The following is an 18967-nucleotide window of genomic DNA, read 5'->3' as shown; positions in this document are numbered from 1 at the left end:
TACGCCTTACATTCTGTCGAAAAGTACAGCCGAAGCGATGAGAAAGGGCGCCACGAATATAGCGCGATACAGAGACCGCCGGACTGTCAACCTTGACGCGACAGATAGGAGTTAAGCAGTCACAGATATAATAGAAATACGTTGGCACCGAAGTAAAAACCTATCCACGTATAAACATAAAAACACCGTGAAAATGTACATAGCCTCGGCCAACTTAGAAGCAGCCATAAAAGACGCAGTCAACGGTAGCCACGAATAGAAAAAACTAAGCGAAAAAAATATATAATCGAGAAAAAGGAGTTACGAAGGATACAGTGGGAGAGAGGAAGAAATTTCAAGTGAGGACAGCCAATGGAAGTTATGTAATAGAATTGAATGGAATTCGACGCAGATACAAAGATCAAGAAGATTCACACACTTATTTTTTTGCCGATGGGTATAAAACATGGATGTATACCAATTATTCATGATTTTGAGTACTGACTTTTTTCACATTTTTTGCTGTCTACTGCCACTACATTTTACGTTTTTATATTTGTACATTGATGTGAAATATGTGATAATTTTCGAACATTTCACCGTTCTTTTATAAATGTTAATGTGTGGAAATGATTTTCATGATATTCTTTACATGATCGATATCAATTCAGAACAAGCAGGCGACTGCAGGCGTGCGATAGTAGCTGTTCTATTTAACGATGCATTAAGGATATCCAAGTTGCTGGGGAAATTTTTGATGAGGGAAGTCCTATTCAGAGTTTATAGAATAGACCAAGAGTATTTTTTAGGCGCAATATCAACCTTAGTGTCAGAACGTTTTTTTCCAAAAAACGATTTTTGAAGAAATTAAATCTAACACATTGTGTCGATAGGTGCCGTATACACTTGGAATTTTTTTGAAATTTCGTAGAAAATAGGATGGTAATTCTCATGAGAGTGGCATTGAATCGAGTTTAGGGGAAAAATGGTTATGAAATTTCAAGGTTTAGGTAGAATTCAAGTAAACTCGTGAGTTTTCAGAGGTAGTGAGATAGAAATTTCACCACTTGATTAAATTTTCAATTGAATATGAATAGTCAGAAACAAAATGACATGAATTTTCCATTTTTCCCTGAATTTTCTGAATTTTCACAGAATAATTTAATAATTTAAATCCATCGGGACCGTAGTAGAAATTAAATGTCCGAACGCCGTCGCCCGGACTTTCCAGGGGCGACTCTCGTGTAGCATACGTGTGGCTAATGGCGGAACGTCCCCCCTAGCGCGCCCAATATACGAGACCAAAGGTTCGGGCGCGCGCGCCTGTCGAAAGTCGCTCTGCCGGTCAGAATTTCTGCCACACTGATAAAAAGGATTAGTTATTGTTAACGAATGGATTTGGTTGGAGACGAGGGTCTATTTGGTCTCGCCAAATGTTCATTCGTTAATAGTTAACAAATACACATTTGAGGAGCCTTGTCTGACTCGATTTTCATTTTTCAAGTGAACCATTCGTTAACTATTAACGAATATTCATTAAGTCATATTCAACTCTACCATTCGTTAACAGTTAACGAATCTCGTTTGGAATAAATTAATCAGTCTGTCAGTGGAGGGGACTATCTTTTGAGTGGTATTGTCCCGGGATATACCTTAACGTTTTTACGGGTTAAAGCCGTACACTGAGAAAAAAATTTATTCCTTCCAAGAAAATGTTATTGGTGATATCTTTTTCATACTCTTAGTAGAAGAAAATATCTCTTTTGGAACGTATTTCTCCAGGCCAGTCATTTCCAGGTGCTCCGAAATCAGTTCCAAGCGTGAGAATTATGGTGATCTATAAGAATATTCTTCTGCATATGACCTCGAAGAAACTCCAATAATAATTATTAACATTTGGAATTATTCCAATTTTCTTTACCTGAGAAAATCGNTCTCTCAATGTATCCTTACCAGCACTTCATTCATTTAAAAAAAAAATTTCCATTCAAGTTTGCTGAATGGAAATAACCGAAAATTACAGGAATATTTCCATCCCCACTCCTCCGCAAACCGTCAAATGCTGCATTCCAATTGGTTCAAATTCTGATGCGGAAATATTCAAAATTATTCATAAAATTAACCAGATCATCTATTCAGCTTCGGAAAAATAGCCTTTCCTCAATAACACCGCAACATTCAATCCGTTTATTGATTTTATTTTCCAACCAATTCTTTCGACACTTTTCCACCGAACCCAAAATTTCCACTCTCTAAGACTCCAAAATTTATAACTCTGCTCTAGAATTGCGGAAGTTGCGTCCCTTGGGCCATAAAACCAAAACCCTTGTCTCTGGCACGCAGAAGCGATCGTAAAAATAAGAGCAGTGAGAAAAAAAATCATTCCGAGGCCATAGATGAGTCCAATGTTTGCTGAAGACCGGAAAACCCCTCTCTCCCATCTCCCCGTCTCGCCGTTTTTTTGCTCATTTCAAATGCCGCCGAGTTTTCACTCCCTCGAGGTCACGCAATAGTGGATGCAACAGCCCCAAAGGACACCGAAGGGTATTATGACTTTATGGAACATTCTCTGTGTTGAGAAAATTATTTCTAACTCGCCATTCCTCAAATCTACCCGTTACGACAATGAGAGATTATGAGTTTTTATATTATATCCCCCCCCCCTCCTATCCTTTCTTCCCGTCCGCTATTTTTTCTGCACTCAATTCCCTCTGCCGACGTCCTCGACCTGACCTGTAGAGTACCCCATACCCTTCGGAAATTTTCGAGTTTTTGCTTCGCTCCCAAAAGGCTCCTAAGGTTGAAAACCATTTTTTTCTGCACATCCCAGTGACCTTACCTCAATTTTTTTTTGCACGACAGTTTCACCGAGGGTATGACAACACAATGACCGCACCCGTTTCTCTATCCTTGAGGCCCAGGGCGAGGATTAGAAATTGGCCTTCAAATGTAGACAACGATTTTATAACGTTCCGGCTGTTACCCGTCCTGATCTTCGGGTTTGGTTATTGGAGTTATTGCATTTAGATTTTTTCGGATTGAGTCGTGAAATAGTTGTTATGTAATGTGTCTGCTTTTGAGGAAACTTGAATTTGTGGAACCTCCTGTGAACCGAAAACGAGGGGGGGAGAGAGGGAAAATTACACATCACAGGGAGGACGAATTATTATTGAGGAATTCCGTTTGTAAGTTAGAATAGGAAAGAAAATTGTATGAGAAATTTTTCATTGGGTGAAATCAGTTTTGGAATATGCTGAAAGTTACTCGGGCAAACCAACTCGCCTGCTTCCGGATGGTAACATTGTGGTCTTTAAGGGGAGACTACTATGAGTTTTAAAAGTCGTGGGTTATTGGAATGAGACTTTTCATACATTGAAGATCGATTATATAGATCTGAAAACGACTAATTAGTCCAAAAAAAAAATTTTTTATTGTTCGTTTTCCCGAAAATGCTTTAAATGCTAAAAACAGTCCAGGACCTCCAATTTTTGAGCTACAAAAGATTTTTTTTTTTCAATTTTCGGAAAAATGTGTGGAACAACAATTATGAGCCAATTTTTTGGAATTTGACTCCTACACAGGTGATTTCGGTTTTTTTTCAGATAAAAAGAATTCACTATTTGTGTAAAAAAATACAAAAAAAGCAAATTTAGCCATGTAAGAGGCGAATTTTAAAAAAATAGCTCATAATTGTTATTCCACATATTTTTCCGAAAATTTTGAAAAATAAGTCATTTCATAATTTAAACTTTCCAGGTCTGAATTCGAATCTCGACAGTGAACCGCTAGAAAACATTCTAAAAATCTAAAAAAAAATTAGAGAATTGACTTTTGGGGAACATTGATGAAATAATGTAAAAAATGAAATTTTGAAAAATTACAAGCATTTTCTGTAAATAATTTATAAACAATCAATATTCCAATCAGAATCAAGTGACAATGCATCGATTGCAACAAATTAATCCGAATCTCATCGTTATTATAGGCAAAATCGTTGAATTTCTTAAAAACTGTCATTTTTGAGCATTTTTTCACACATTTTTTTTACGATAACGGAAGAGCCACTGAGGCGATCGTTTTTACAAACTAATCAGTTCTAAGTTATACGAAGATGCGCCGATTGCAAAGAAAAAATTTTGCATCACACGGACGGAAAAAGTTAATAGAAAAACCTATCGAGTTCGTTAGAAAATTCAATTGAATTTCTATTGAACTGTTCTATTAGTTTTTGGCCGATTCTATTAAAATGTTCAATAGAAAAATTCGGTAGAAAAAGTCAATAGAATTCAATTTTTCTATATAACTTATTCTATTGAGATATTTTCTATAGAATTTCTTCGGCTCCAATTTTTTAAGTTTTTTCGTTTGATTTTCTTGATGAGAAGAAAAGAAAAATAGAATGAAAAAAACTTTAAAAAATTGACTCGAGCAAATTCTATAGAAAATATATGAAAAGAATACGTTATATAGAAAAATCGAATTCTGTTGACTTTTTCTATTGAACATGTCAATAGAATCAGCCAAAAACTAATAGAAAGTTTAATAGAAATTCAATAGAATTTTCAAACGAATTCGATAGGTTTTTCTACTAAATTTTTTCGGGCATGTAGGCTATCAGTTCTGGAGAAATTGTTGGGCAAAATTTTATTCAGATATGCAGCAAAAACGAATGTCTGAATTTCACACAACTTTTGTAGACATTTTTCAGACATTAAAAAACGTCTGAATAGAATGAAAATTTGTCTGAATTTCAATCATGAATCAGATGTTTAGGCACCTGTTCGTCTGAAATTCAGACAAATTTTCATTTTATTCAGATGTTTTTAGTGTCTGAAAAATGCCTACACAAGGTGTGTGAAATTCAGACATTCGTTTTTGCTGTGTATGTACACACACACACACACACACACACACACAAATAGACACGCGCACGTACCACCATGTCTCCAAAAATAAGTGAAAATGATGCTGAACGTCATGAAACGTCAACACATCATGGAAATTCCAAATTCGCTTTTCGCGGTCATTACAATAATTTCTTCCCCTTGGGTCGGGAAGCTAAAAATTCTTTAGATGTAAGTTCATTCCTATCTCATCACTTCAAAAACAGTCTTTTGCAGTAATATAAAGAACTATGCAGAATGAAGAAGACGTGAAATATCTTCATTTTGCATGAAATGAAAACATTAAATGATTATCAATTCGTGCGTGAATGCAGAAACGTGCTTTTTCTCTAAAATATCCAGATAGTTGCGCGTGGTAAAAAGCGAAGCTCGCTCTCAGTTCCACCCATTCTGTTGAAAATTCGTAGCATATCCACAATGGCTGTGCAGAAGTGCATTTCCTTTGCCATCCTAGTCTTCTCGTTAGTACAGATACTCAACGGACTTGATTCTGACCAGCCCACAAACACGGTGCTAGGAGGTTGGGAATGTAAGCTGACTGTTTCCATGGATTCCGTATTCAGAACGGTCTGGCCTCATTCCGGAGATGTAGATCCAAATGATAATATAAAGTTGGAGCTGCACACAAGACTTTCGAACAAGACAATTATTGCGGAAAATGGTCGCGTCGTGAAGATTAGTGATTCGGACTTCAGGCCAAACAGAAAAACGGTTCTTATTGCGCACGGCTTCAGGGAAGACTCTTCAACCGAGTGGATAACTCCACTCATTGATGCATATTTAAAATACGTAAGTAGTGTCTGTCATTTCATTTATCAAAATAATATTGATGAGAATTTTTCCCATCCAAATTTCAATCAACAGAATTGCACTATTCGACTGTTATTTTATATAGTCATCACGGTATTCAGCTGATATTTTTTGATAATTCAACTGGTAATTTTTCATGTTGACTATATTTGTGGAAAACAAAAGATTCCGTGGTCGAGTGAACCCCTGGTTAGAACTGTCAGATGGATTTTGTCTCATAGTGCATTCCTTTTGGCCGACATTTGGATGGGAAAATTCCCTCCCGAATACTACTCGAGCTTCAAAATTAATCGAGTAATTTCCTCAAGGTTCCCTGCACATAAACGAAGTCATCAAGGTTTTCAGGAAAAATCACTCGTGCTTCGCACTCGTGATTTTCTAACCTGAAAAGCTTGACTCCTTCGTTTGTGTGCAATGAACCTATCGGGAATTGCTCGATAATTTTGAAGCTCTCGTGGTATTACTTGCGGAAATTCACTAGTAGCTTTTCAAATGTTTCTCATCTTTCAACGCATTTCACGTTTAATATTCTGTGTGACAGATAAACAAAAAAGTGGGTTGTAAATGTATGGCTGTGTAAATGCATCCGGATGCTGTTCACTGCACTCTGCTTGACCGAAATCCAAGTGAAAAAATAATCCGTCAAATACCACTCGTGCTTCAAAATTAATCGGATATTATCCTCAAGCTTCCCTGCCTAGAAACGAGTGTAGCAAATTTTGCAGATAAATCCCTCGTGCTTCGCACTCAGGATTTTAAACCTTCAAAATTTGACACAATCGTTCCTAGGCAACGAAGCTATCGGAAAATATCAGATAATTTTGAAGCACTATAGTGGTATTACTACCGATAATTTTTGATAATTCCACTGGTAATTTTTCAGTGGTGCACATGCCATTGTTCGCCCCGGCGAACACTGGCATGTGCACCTTGGGTTGGGAAACGTGACTTTCCGCACTTGGTGCAAAATATATTAGAATTTGCTTTCCGATGAAATCAATATTATATCTCACGCAGAAAGATGTCAATGTCATTGTTGTGAACTGGGGTGTCTTCACATTGACTGTGGACTACTACGCATCTACTGAGGGTGTCGCAAAATGCGCTCAACAAGTGGTGGAGTAAGTTTCAACCACAAAAATCGTCATTTCAAATGGAACTAATTAAATTTACTTTACTGATATTCGTGATTGACAGTTCACTCGAAGACATCGTTTATCAATTCGGTAATACAACTTCGTTGGCACCTATGCACCTGATTGGATTCAGTCTGGGTGCGCAAGTTATGGCAAATGTGGCAAAGAGATTCAATAAAAAGCAGGATATCTGGAAAATTGAGAGAATAACGGGATTGGATCCAGCTGATCCGTGTTTTGGAGATAACGCTGTTAGGTTGAATGCGAGCGATGCACCATTCGTCGATATCATTCATACAAATGGGGATCAACGATTTGACGTGGTATTCGGCACGGCAATGCCCATAGGTTGGAATTCAAAACTCCTGTTATAGATCGTGATTTTCTATTTTTGGACTCATGAACTAGTGCCATAATTTTTACAGGTCATGTCGATTTTTACGTCAACAGGGGGCAGATACAACCGGGTTGCCCTGAGAATATCTCTTGGTATGACAGCGTAGTAGATGATAAATCTGGTGAGTAGTTTAGTTGTACACTAAGCACAAATAAGAAAATTTGCAATGGACTGTTTCTATCGTCTAACTGCGTGAGACAATGAAGACGTGGATAATCGCAAGGGGTATCATTGACAAGACAGGGGGATTTTCTCCATTCATCAGAGTAGTACACGGAGAGAAATGTTCAGTAAAAGTTACAGAACTCACAATTCGCTCACCGATTACGGAATGAACTCACAAAATTTAAGTGACCGTATCGTAATTTTTCACAGGAGATTCAGATAAAAATTACGGAACACTCTGGAAAAATTCCGTTACAATTCCGTAAAATTTCTTACGACCACATTTCGCTTCGGAATTACGGAAAAGATACGTAATTTTTATCGAATATTTCTCTCCGTGTATGAGCACAACTCGATTTTCGAATTTTAACACTTGAAATTAATTAAAAATGGAAATTAATATGGATTGAAACATTCAACTGGAACTTGCGCGCAATCGACAGTCTAGTAGAAGTGCAATTAATCATAATTAATTTAAGAGAAAATGAGCTTCTGCATCTGAAAATGAGCTTTTCAAGATTGTATTCATATTAAAATCTAGAAAAAATTTTGACAAATCAGAAAATAGTATATTGTGCACAAAGGGCGGAAAGTGATGTTTTCCGCACCCGAGGCGCTCACACTATTTTTTAGCACGCATACAAAGGAAAGTTCGTATTTTGCTTTCTGATGAGCGGGAGGAAAGTGAATATTTTCCGCTCAAGGCTAGAAAGTTGTTCCCGAGGGAGGAAAGAACAGGCTGTTCGCCCTTGGGGGGAGGGGAGTAATCACTACTTTCCGTCCGAGGGAGCAACTTTGCACCCTAGGGCGGGAAGTACTTACTTTGCTTCCACTCATTAGGGTACTTTCTGTGCAGGTCTATAAAATAGTATATTTCATTACGAGTGCGGAATAGTATATTTCTAACCTAGGGAGGGAAAATAAAGTATCCTCAGCCGCCAATGCAATTACCAGCCGAGCCGAAGGCGAGGTTGGTAAGCACGCGGCTGAGGGTCCTTTATTTTACTTCCCGTGGTTAGAAGGCGATTTTCCGTCTCGGCGTAGGCGCAAAGTCAGAGATTCCTCCCGCGAAGCGGGAGGGAAATGTAACTTTGTGCCCGCCGGGACGGAAAAGACTTTTTCGGCTCGTGGGCATATAATTCCACGAGCCAAAAAACACTTTTCCCACGAGTATCAAACGATATTTTTCATCACAATGTTTGGAAAAGGGACGTTTTATGCACGCGAAGCGTCCCTAAAATTTTCATTCATCACTATCGTTCCGCGTTACATCATGAATATTTTACATATTGCAATATTGGAAGTGCATAATGAAAAAATCATGAAAACAATAAAGACTAGAAGATTGACAATTCTTCTACGCGATTTAAGTAAGTTCATTTGCGACAAAATCATACTTGAGTACAAGAATATTTTAAAGCATGCGGTTTTTCTCGGGTCATGTGAGTTGAGATGCCTGAGAGAATTAAGCAATTGAAGAAAATTTACTTGTCTCAAGAAAATATGTTTCCGATATTAGAAAATTTGTTTCTCAGTGTAGCACTTGCCGAAGGCGAGTGCTACCGTGTTAAGAGTCAAAGAACACTTCCTACGAGTGGCGAATCCCATTTTGCTTCACCATGTTTGAAAAGTGGAATTTTATCCACGCGGAGCGTAGGTAAAATGTCACTTTACGCACAAGTGTTGAAATAGTATATTTCGATACGAGTACGTAAAAGTGTTGTTTGAGCCGTGGAAGGTATGTAACGCCCGCCAAAGCGAGTGCTGCCCAAGGGTTACAGAACACTTTTCGAATGAGTGTCAAACCCTATTTTTCGTCACAATGTGTAAAAAGTGGAATTTCGCGTATGCGGAGCGGGTCTAAAATGTACTTTATGCACAAGTGATGAAAAACCCTTCTTTCGCGAGTGTCGAATCCTATTTTTCATCACAATGTGTGGAAAGTGGGATTTTACCCATGCGAAGCGTGCGTAAAACTTCACTTTACGCAGAAATGACGAAAAGAAACTTTCGAAACAAAATTTCACTCTCATTCGCCCCTTAACATTTCAGTCACCTATTTTGGAACCACCTGTATTCATATTACATCAATTCGGTAATGGCAATTATTTTCGTACGATGTTGACACTACAATCCTTAAAGGTACAATCAATTTCACAGGTTTTTTCACGGCGGTTTGTAGTCACACAAAAGCCCCCCGTTATTTCATCCAATCTTTGGAATTGGTGAATGCAGGTGAACCGCCGTTGATAGGAATGAAATGGAAGCGCAATGACTTACCTTCGGCACTAGATTTTCTCTATAATAATACTTGTAGAACGAATTGTCTGGCCATGGGTATTCTAGCGGATAATCAAAACGAAGATTCTTCAGGGGTTTATTTTGTCCCTGCAGCAAGTCAAAAACCATATAATGGTAATTATCAACATTTATTGATTCTGCTGTCAGAAATTCCTCTATCTATATCTATTCATTTTTTCAGTAATCCAACCTTCCGATATGGAAAAGATTGAGAAGATACTGAAGGAATCATTGGGATAGTCCCAGACTCGTCATTTCTTTCTCTCTCGTTTGAATAGAGAAGAAAAATTACATCGATCTTCGAAAAAAATAAATCTTCCATTCTTATAATCAGCTATTATTATGATTTGATATAATGATATTCTTTCTTTCAATCTCCTCCAATCCTGTACACCATATATACCAGAAATATCCTGAAAAGGATCAGTACCAGGGTAGAATCCTCTCTCTTCACCGACGATATCGCTCTATATATGCGAGTTAACGATTATCAATCAGACAGAGCCATTTTGGAAAACTCAGTAGATCAAGTCATTGCCAACTTGAAGGCATTAGGATTAGACATTGCTCCCCAAAAAACAGTTACCCTAAGATTTAGCAAGAAAGGCTCCCCCCCGGAGAATATCAAAATCAGAATTGGGAACCACGAGATTGTCTCGTCTCCCACGGCACGGTTCCTTGGCATTTCGATCAAAAATTAAGTTTCAACCACCAAATCTCAATGATCCAACAAAGATGCCTTAAATCCCTCAACTTGATCAAATTTCTGCGAACCACCTGGTGGGGAACAGACCCTGAAACTTTAATTGGATTATACAAGAGTTACGTAAGATCTATAATAGATTACGGAATTTTTGCCTACTACCCTAACACGAAAAAGTACCGGTCAAAACTCGAATCCATACAGTACACGGCCAGCCGACTGGCGCTAGGATACAGATGTAGCACTCCCACCAACATTCTACTAGGTGAATCCAAGCTCATGTCCATAGAGGAACGAGCACGCTTCCTTTCAAAGTCCTACCTAATCAAGGTCCTGAGCAACCAATCCACCCAAGTTCATGACACAATCTCCCTTATTTTCAAGGAGAAAAAAACCCGAAAACTTGCTAGGAATGAGTTGATCACCAAGGCCATCAGAGAGGTCTTACAACTCGAATACTTAGTGATGGGTGATGACAACTTTAGCATATTCATCCACTATCTCCCCACCCTATTCACTTCCATCAAAACCGCCAGCAACCTTGGAACGTCCCTACAAAATCTTCTTGCTCCCGAGGCTCTGGGACTAGAACTGGAACAGAACTTCCAACACTTCAACGTAATATATACAGATGGTAGGAAGGACCCAGACGCTGGATACGTGGGGGCGGGTTGTCACTGTCCGAAACTGGGCATTGGTTCCTCAGTCCTCCTCGACACTCACTGTTCGGTGTACAGCGCGGAGTACATTGCGCTGAATCTTGCATTGGATGTAGCCAAGAGCACCAGGGATACCACCCACCTCATACTCTCTGACTCCCTTAGTGCCATACAGAGCCTGGAATCCATTCACTTTCATCCGCATATCAACCCATACATATTGCTCGCGAAAAAGAAATATCGGGAATTTCTGGACAACAACCCGTACAACACAAAAATTGTCTTCCGCTGGATTCCCACGCATAGGGGGATTCAGGGAAATGAGGTGGCTGATAATCTGGCGAAAAATGCCACGGAATGCAGCCGGGAGCAGTACCCGGTTCCACCTACGGACTTTAAGGCCAAATTCAAGGCCGAAGGGCATGCGAGCACCAGGGAAGCCATAAGAGCCCAAGCCGAGCGTGAACACAAACCCAAGGGTGCGCTCTTCTTCCAATACTATTGGAGGAAGAATGTCCATCCTTGGTATCATGAAGCCAAACTCCCTAGGGATCTCATTGTATGGGTGAACAGGGCCAGAGCAGGACATTATCACCTGAACGAATCTCTCATGAAAATTAAAGTTGTCTCGACTCGGGAATGCGGCTGTGGGGCCGAGGTTCAGGATATTAACCACGTGCTGTGGGAATGTCCTGAATACTCCGGCCAAGACAGAGAGCTTATGATTGACAAACTAATCATCGGGAAATATCCTAGACGGTACACCATAGCCGCATTCCTGTTGGCAAAGGACCTGGTACCACTCAAGATCATACACGAATTCGTTAAGAAATGCAAAATAAAGATATAAACCTGTCAAAGATTAAACAACCCAATAATGGATTGATAGTATCGAGAAGATGATTGAATTTTTCCAAAACCGGTGAAATTAGAATGTAATCTAGAAAGAATTAAAAAAAAAAAGAACCAATCCTAAAGACTTATAAAATATGTAAACATGTAACTGAAGAGCTCTATGTATAAACATAAAATGTCCAAGTGAACCCTATTTTTTTTGTAATATAACCCAAACGGGTTAATACGTTTCAAAAAAAAAAAAAAAAAAAATTTCTTTCAATCTCTGATAACATACAACGGGGATTTTTACTTTTCGTTTCTTCTATCGGTAATATTCATTCTTTGATTTTCTTTTTGTTATTTGTACAATGTCTGATATTTTTGAAAATTGTTTATTATGAAGTTGATATGATTTCTCAGAATATCGATTGTATGGAAACTGTATTTACTCAATTTCTTACGCGAAATAAATACAAAATATTATTGAAAATGGAAATTATAGTGTGTCACGTCATGATTATTCATATCTGCAAGAAGAAGATGAGAAAAAATCGCCAAATTTTTTGGATTGAATACTTTTGATGGTTGGAAAGACTATCATTAATGAAGTGGTATTTTGTCAAGCGATGATTTTGACTCCTCTTGCTAATAAATATATTTTTATTTAATCACACTGTCCGTTAAACGTCATTTTACCTTGTACAAAAAAATTATGTTTATCACTCGGCCAAAAACAATTTTTCTGACTCCTGTCATTGCATTCTTCGGTTTCGCCTCGGTCTTCACTATAAGTTTCGAAGATCTTATCACACTAATTTTTAATAAAATTTTCTCTCCATATATTCTGTAATTCAAAAAATAGATATCATATTTTAGCTTTTGGAGTTTAACAAATATTTATGAAACAAGAAAGAACTCTAGATGGGATGAAAATTGTTATTCCGGAACAATTTTCAAGTGAAACATTAAAGAATGAATTTTTACTATCGACTACTGGATAAAGTAAGTTGAATTTAACACATTTCCGGCTATTTTAGATGTCCCATCATGTGCCAAAAGTCGCTCGACGGCTCCTTTCAACGACCAGACTTCCAAATTTGAGGGCTATCCCCCCTCTTAGGAAACTCATACTTCTAGAAGACACTGTAGTGAGAATAAAGAACTGGTAACTCAATTTTAGAAGAAAAAGTCTCAAATTCAGTATCAAAAACGTACTTATTTCAAGTGAGTTGGATTGTTTAATCAAGAATCATTGGATTTTCCAAGGGGTCTCCTCAGTTGTTTTCGAAAGATAAGGAAATGTTCCAGAGAACTGAATAATTATTGATGAGTAAAACAAATTATCTGAGGAATGTGAAGAAGTTTTATCGTTATTTTTAGTATTCAATTAATTATTGAAGTTGTTTCTAAAACGCGAGGTTACTTAGAACGTTGGTTATTTTATCAGTGTTTCTGCCTTCTTCACTGGGCAATGATGTAAATAAAAATGCGCGTAAGACAATCGTAAAATTCGTTCATTAAGATTATAATTTACGATTTGGTAAATGCAAATTACGTTTTGGTAAACGTAAATTATGTTTTGATAAATGTAAAAGACGCTTTGTTTATGCGTAATTTACGTTTTTACTTTGGCCGTAAAATACACTTCTTTAAAGGCCACACAGCAAAAACGAATGTCTGAATTTCACACACATTTTGTAGACTTTTTTCAGACACTAAAAAACGTGTGAATAAAATGCAAATTTGTCGAAATTTTAGAATAACAGGTGCCTAAATATCTTAATTTATGTTTGAAATTCAGACAAATTTTCATTTTATTCAACCGTTTTTTAGTGTCTAAAAAATGTCTACAATAGATGTTTGAAATTCAGACATTCGTTTTTGCTGTCCAAATGCCGATTTTTATGCCGGAAAAAAAGCCACCGAACATTATATTGACGTTAATCGGAAATTACGTTTAGGTTTTTCTGTTTTCTGAAAGTAAGAATATTTGAAAAGGATAAAATTCTGTAGTGATTGAATATTATTTCGACCTTACTTCAGTCAAGGTTTCAGGCAAAATACTTTCAATAACACAAGATTCATTAACATGAGCAGATTAATTTGAGAAGAGGAAAAAACGGGTCTTGATTTAAGAACCCCAAGATTCTTATTTAAAGAACCTGAAAATTCTGAGTTCCAGATCCCAGATTTCCTTAAAATAAGAGCAAATGTGCCTTAACGAATTAAGTTAATTTTAAGAGAAAATCGCAAATTATATTTTAAAAAATGAATGGAAATTTCACGTATCTCCATGATTTTCTGCTCAGTAAATATTATTAATGCAGAATTTTGAAATTCATAAATGTTTCTTGGAAACTAGAAACTTTTTTTTTTCTCTGCATAACGGAAACAGTGAAACACCACATTTACCAACAAATCTGTAATAATTTTCAAGAAATCTCTGACGTAATCGGCTAATCGTTCCAAGATTGTTATTTAACGTTTTACACCGACAGTTTGAAAGAAGTCTCAGGGACACCGATTGTTCTCTCATCCTCTCCATAGCCCCTCTCTACAATCAGAAGTGCTCTTTTTTTTCCACATTTTTTTTTCATCCTCTTTCTAACCAGTCGTTTACGAGCCATTGGATAGCTCATCGGTTCTCTCGCACCTCCAACTCCTTCCTCGATCGTTTCTTTTTTCTCTCTTCTCCCACTTAAACTGTTGTATATGTTGTAAACCTCCTTTCGAGGACGCGCCACATAACAAGAGATTAGGTAAGCAAAAGCTAAAGCCCGAAGGACGCACCAGGGACTTGTAAGCTAAAACATTTTCCAGGATTTTCCGACAATATAAATTGAGGCATCGTAAATACCCTCATAAATGCTCTGGCATAGACTAATTTTTTTTATTTTTACTGGAGAGCTGTAGGATGGGGTCAGAGGAAGTTTTGGGAGAATTCTTGGAAATTTTCTTCTCTAAAAATGTCAGATATTTCTTTGGAATTTGGGATATGGTGATGGAAAAGGGGCCTCCAATTTGTTTTTATGACTTTACTGGTGATATAGGAGAAAACTCGAATTGGGGTTTGCATATTTGAGAACTTAAGACTCTGAAAAGGAAATTAGTAGAAAATTCTGTTGGGAATTTCATCAATTTATCCATCAAGTTTTAGGAAGAGGAAGTTTTAGAGGAATTCGTAAAAATTTTCTTCTCTAAACATGTCAGATATTGCCTTGGAATTTGGGACATTGTGATGGAAAGTTCGACTCCAGGAGAAAAATCGAACTAAGGATTGCATATTTTATTCACAAATGGTTTATTATATTTGAGAGCTTGATGAGATTGAAGGTTACGGACGATGCAATTCAAATGACGGAAATTCCAATCTAAAGTTAAAGAAGGAAGATCCGTTTTTACCTGCGGTTTCCGAGATATTATAAGAATAAATTCTAGAAATTTTTCATTTCTTCATCGCATTATTCTTGAGATCAGATCCATTATTTCAGGCAATCTGTAGTTAACACTCTGGGAAGGAAATCAATAGAAAATTCTAATGGGAAATCCATCAAGTTTTGGGAGGAAAAAGTTTTACGCGATTTCTTGAAAATTTCCTTCTCCGAACATCTCAGATATTTCTTTGGAATTTTGTATATTGCGATGGAAAGGAGAATTCCAATTTGTTTGTATAATTCAACTGGCGATACAGGAGAAAAATCGAACAGAGGATTGCATATTTTATTCACAAATGGTTTATTATATTTAAGAGCTTGATGAGATTGAAGATTACGGAGGATGCAATTTAGATGACGGAAATTCCATTCTAATGTTAAAAAGGAAAGACCTATTCTGCCCAACGGTTTCTGAGATATTATAAGAATTAATTTCTGTAAATTTTTCATACCTTGATCGCACTATCCATGAGATCAGATCCATTATTTCAGGCAATCTTTAGTTAACACTCTGGGAAGGAAATCAATAGAAAATTCTAATGGGAAATCCATCAAGTTTTGGGAGGAAAAAGGTTTACGCGATTTCTTGAAAATTTCCTTCTCCGAACATCTCAGATATTTCTTTGGAATTTTGTATATTGCGATGGAAAGGAGAATTCCAATTTGTTTGTATAATTCAACTGGCGATACAGGAGAAAAATCGAACAGAGGATTGCATATTTTATTCACAAATGGTTTATTATATTTAAGAGCTTGATGAGATTGAAGATTACGGAGCATGCAATTTAGATGACGGAAATTCCATTCTAATGTTAAAAAGGAAAGACCTATTCTGCCCAACGGTTTCTGAGATATTATAAGAATTAATTTCTGTAAATTTTTCATACCTTGATCGCACTATCCATGAGATCAGATCCATTATTTCAGGCAATCTGTGGTTAACACTCTGGGAAGGAAATCAATAGAAAATTCTATCGGGAATTCCAATTCTTCAGTGATTTCTATTGTCAATTCAGCAGTTTTTCCACTCGTTTCTTCCGATAGGGATTATCAATGAATTACAATTTTTCTATAAAACACATCCGAGACATAAATTTTCGATTTTTTAAATAGCAAACGAAGAATTCCATATGAAAAACCTCACGAATTTAGGAAAACAAGTTTCTATGAAAAGATCTCCACAACAGAAATTTCATAAAAAAATAAAAATCTAAGGATTTTCTTTCATTGGATACCTATTATATTTGTTGAATGTAGCTACTCGAAAAAACGGATGGAAAAGCGGTCGAATCGTCAATATTCTAATGGAATACCCAACTGAGTCCATCAGGATTTCAGTTGCATTTCTTCATATGTATACGTAAAAAAACCAATCAATAATTTTTCATTCCGATAAAGACACGTCTTCTATCTATTCCCAAACCACTTGGAATATTTGCAAATATGTAGTTAGTTGAGTTGATTGAATCCTTCATAGTGTTACAGAGAGAGAGAGAAATACACATTAGAAACTATTAATTCTAATATGCATTCATAAAATTATTTTTCATTTCTGTAAAAAAATAGTATGTAAGGCATCATTGACTTGTTGAATATAAATTCAAAGTCATTTTTTCCGGGAAGACACCTATGAAAAAATTCAATAGAAAATATACCGAATTCGCTAGAAACTTCTATTGGAATTCTATTGAATAATTCCATTTGTTTTTTGCGCTGATTCTATTGGATATTCGATAAGAAAGAGACAATAGATTTCGAATTTCAGTTTAAATTTTTCTCTTGAGATTTTTTCTATAAGATTGCTTGGGCATCAATTTCCCAAGTTTTTTCCACTCGGATTCTATAACGCGAAACAAAACAAAATCCAGCGGAAATAACTTAGCAAATTTTGTGCTCAATAATTCTAATAGAAAAAATTTAAGAGAAAAATTCAAACAGAAATTCGAAATCTATTGATTTTTTCTTATTGAATATCCAATAGAATCAGGACAAAAAACAAATAGAATTTTGCAATAGAATCCCAATAGAAATCCTATAGAAACCCCATAGAATTCCTAGAGAATTTCAATACAATTTTCTAGCGAATTCGCTTGGATTTCTATTGAATTTTTTCATGTGTGGAGACATAGAATTAAACTTCCTTGCAAACTAGACAAATCGGAGTTCATATTAGAAAAATATATTAAAATTCAATCCAAAAATTGGTGGCAATAAGAACAATTAAGCATTGATTTCCCAAAGTTTTCATAAAACCAACCCGATAAGTAATTTTTTAAATCTATTCTTATTTGTTTTTACTCTGGAAACTTTTTTTTCTGTTATGAAAATATCTGTTCTTTGAGTTCCAGCAAAACTATAAAATTCGTACATATCTCAAGACAATTGTCGTCATAATTTTAATAATGAAATAAGAATCATAATTTAAACTAATTTCGGCAATTAAATTTCCGCCCGGAAGTTGAATCTCCAGGCAAGAAGAAAGAATAAACCCACAGAAAGAGGATCCTTGGAAATATTCGCACGAAATAATGTTTCCGGTCGTACCTAACTTTCTACTTAGGCCTCAGAAAAGGAAATATAACGCGAGGTCGAATTATCACAATGAAAAGAAGAAAAAAAAGCGGATGAATATCGTCAAAAACTCCACCATCCGACAAACATCACGCACTGAATATTCATGAATTAGAATGATACTCATGCGCAGAATGAAAAATGTATATTCAGGAGATTTCAGAGTGGGTGAGCAATGGTACAATTTTGCGGCAACGTTAATTCAGTACTCGAGGGCAGCGCACGCCTTTCACGAAAACTATAACCACTCGTTGTTAGAGGATGTGTCGCATTGCTGAAGGCACGTTTCTATTTGTAATCTACTTTGCCTCGGGGAGAAATGGGAGCAAGGTCCGGAGAGTTAGGAAGAGACTGCTAAAGGTGCAATAGGTGGGCTCTTGGCCAACCGTTTGGCCAAGTTACACTTTACTTAACGAGGAAAATAGAACGTCCCCAGACGACTATGATTCTTTCACTTTCGATCTTAAAAACAAGCAGGGGTTCGAGCCTATCCGACAGAAGGCACGTGACCGTTACTTTTTGCGTTATTAGTCTTTTTCTTTTCTTTTATTTCTACCAATTCCATTGGTAGTAAGCTTCCAAGGGGATGCGTATCAATTCCCTATTTTTGTGATAAGCATACAACCGTAGCCACATGCTACAGGGTGTCTACACGAAAATATTCAATCTTTTAATGAAAAAGATTTATACAATATTTTCAAAACTTCGGATACTGCTCGGCCGGTTGCACCCATTCAAAATACCACCTTCAGTATTGTAGGAACTATAATCATACCAAATTTCAACTTGCTATCCTCATTTCTGCTTCCGAATGGAAGCATTGTAATCATTCAAATTTAAGTTTTGGATTTTTTTTGTTATATCGACCCATTAGGATCCACAAAGTCCGAAACTGTCATTTTTAGACCGTGTTCGTATGTGTGTATGTATGGATGTGCGTGGTAAAGTTTTCCTTCAATTCTTCGCTAATGAATCCATGTAATTAAATCATTTCTTTTTCTTAAATGTAGTTTTGTTTTATTTTCGAATTTTTTCGAAAATCAGCTGTTCTACGATAACTAAAAAAATGTT

General features: G+C 36.6%; 2 protein-coding genes across 2 annotated transcripts; both read left to right on the top strand.

Annotated features, from left to right (window-relative positions):
• Positions 1-5300: 5300 nt before the first annotated feature.
• On the top strand, positions 5301-12017 carry LOC107037571 (pancreatic triacylglycerol lipase). The gene is made up of 6 exons (XM_015256195.1): positions 5301-5672; positions 6711-6814; positions 6891-7177; positions 7255-7347; positions 9552-9806; positions 9874-12017. Exons 1-6 carry the CDS (start codon positions 5301-5303, stop codon positions 9930-9932), a joined length of 1170 nt encoding a protein of 389 aa, XP_015111681.1. The 3' UTR covers positions 9933-12017.
• Positions 10861-11904, top strand: LOC107037556. Its single transcript, XM_015256176.1, has one exon. It carries the CDS (start codon positions 10861-10863, stop codon positions 11902-11904), a length of 1044 nt encoding a protein of 347 aa, XP_015111662.1.
• Positions 12018-18967: the final 6950 nt, after the last annotated feature.

The sequence above is a fragment of the Diachasma alloeum genome, unplaced genomic scaffold (genome assembly GCF_001412515.2).
Source record: "Diachasma alloeum isolate Michigan unplaced genomic scaffold, Dall2.0 Dall_scaffold_00256, whole genome shotgun sequence".
In the NCBI taxonomy this organism is placed as follows: domain Eukaryota; kingdom Metazoa; phylum Arthropoda; class Insecta; order Hymenoptera; family Braconidae; genus Diachasma; species Diachasma alloeum.
Note: the sequence above shows the minus strand (reverse complement) of the source record. Positions and strands in the feature narration are given on the sequence as shown.

Coding starts and splice junctions, on each gene's coding strand:
- LOC107037571 (XM_015256195.1), top strand. CDS start 5,301: ATGGCTGTGCAGAAGTGCATTTCCTTTGCCATCCTAGTCTTCTCGTTA. Junction 6,815..6,890: donor TGCGCTCAACAAGTGGTGGA/GTAAGTTTCAAC, acceptor CGTGATTGACAG/TTCACTCGAAGACATCGTTT. Junction 7,348..9,551: donor CGTAGTAGATGATAAATCTG/GTGAGTAGTTTA, acceptor TCAATTTCACAG/GTTTTTTCACGGCGGTTTGT.
- LOC107037556 (XM_015256176.1), top strand. CDS start 10,861: ATGGGTGATGACAACTTTAGCATATTCATCCACTATCTCCCCACCCTA.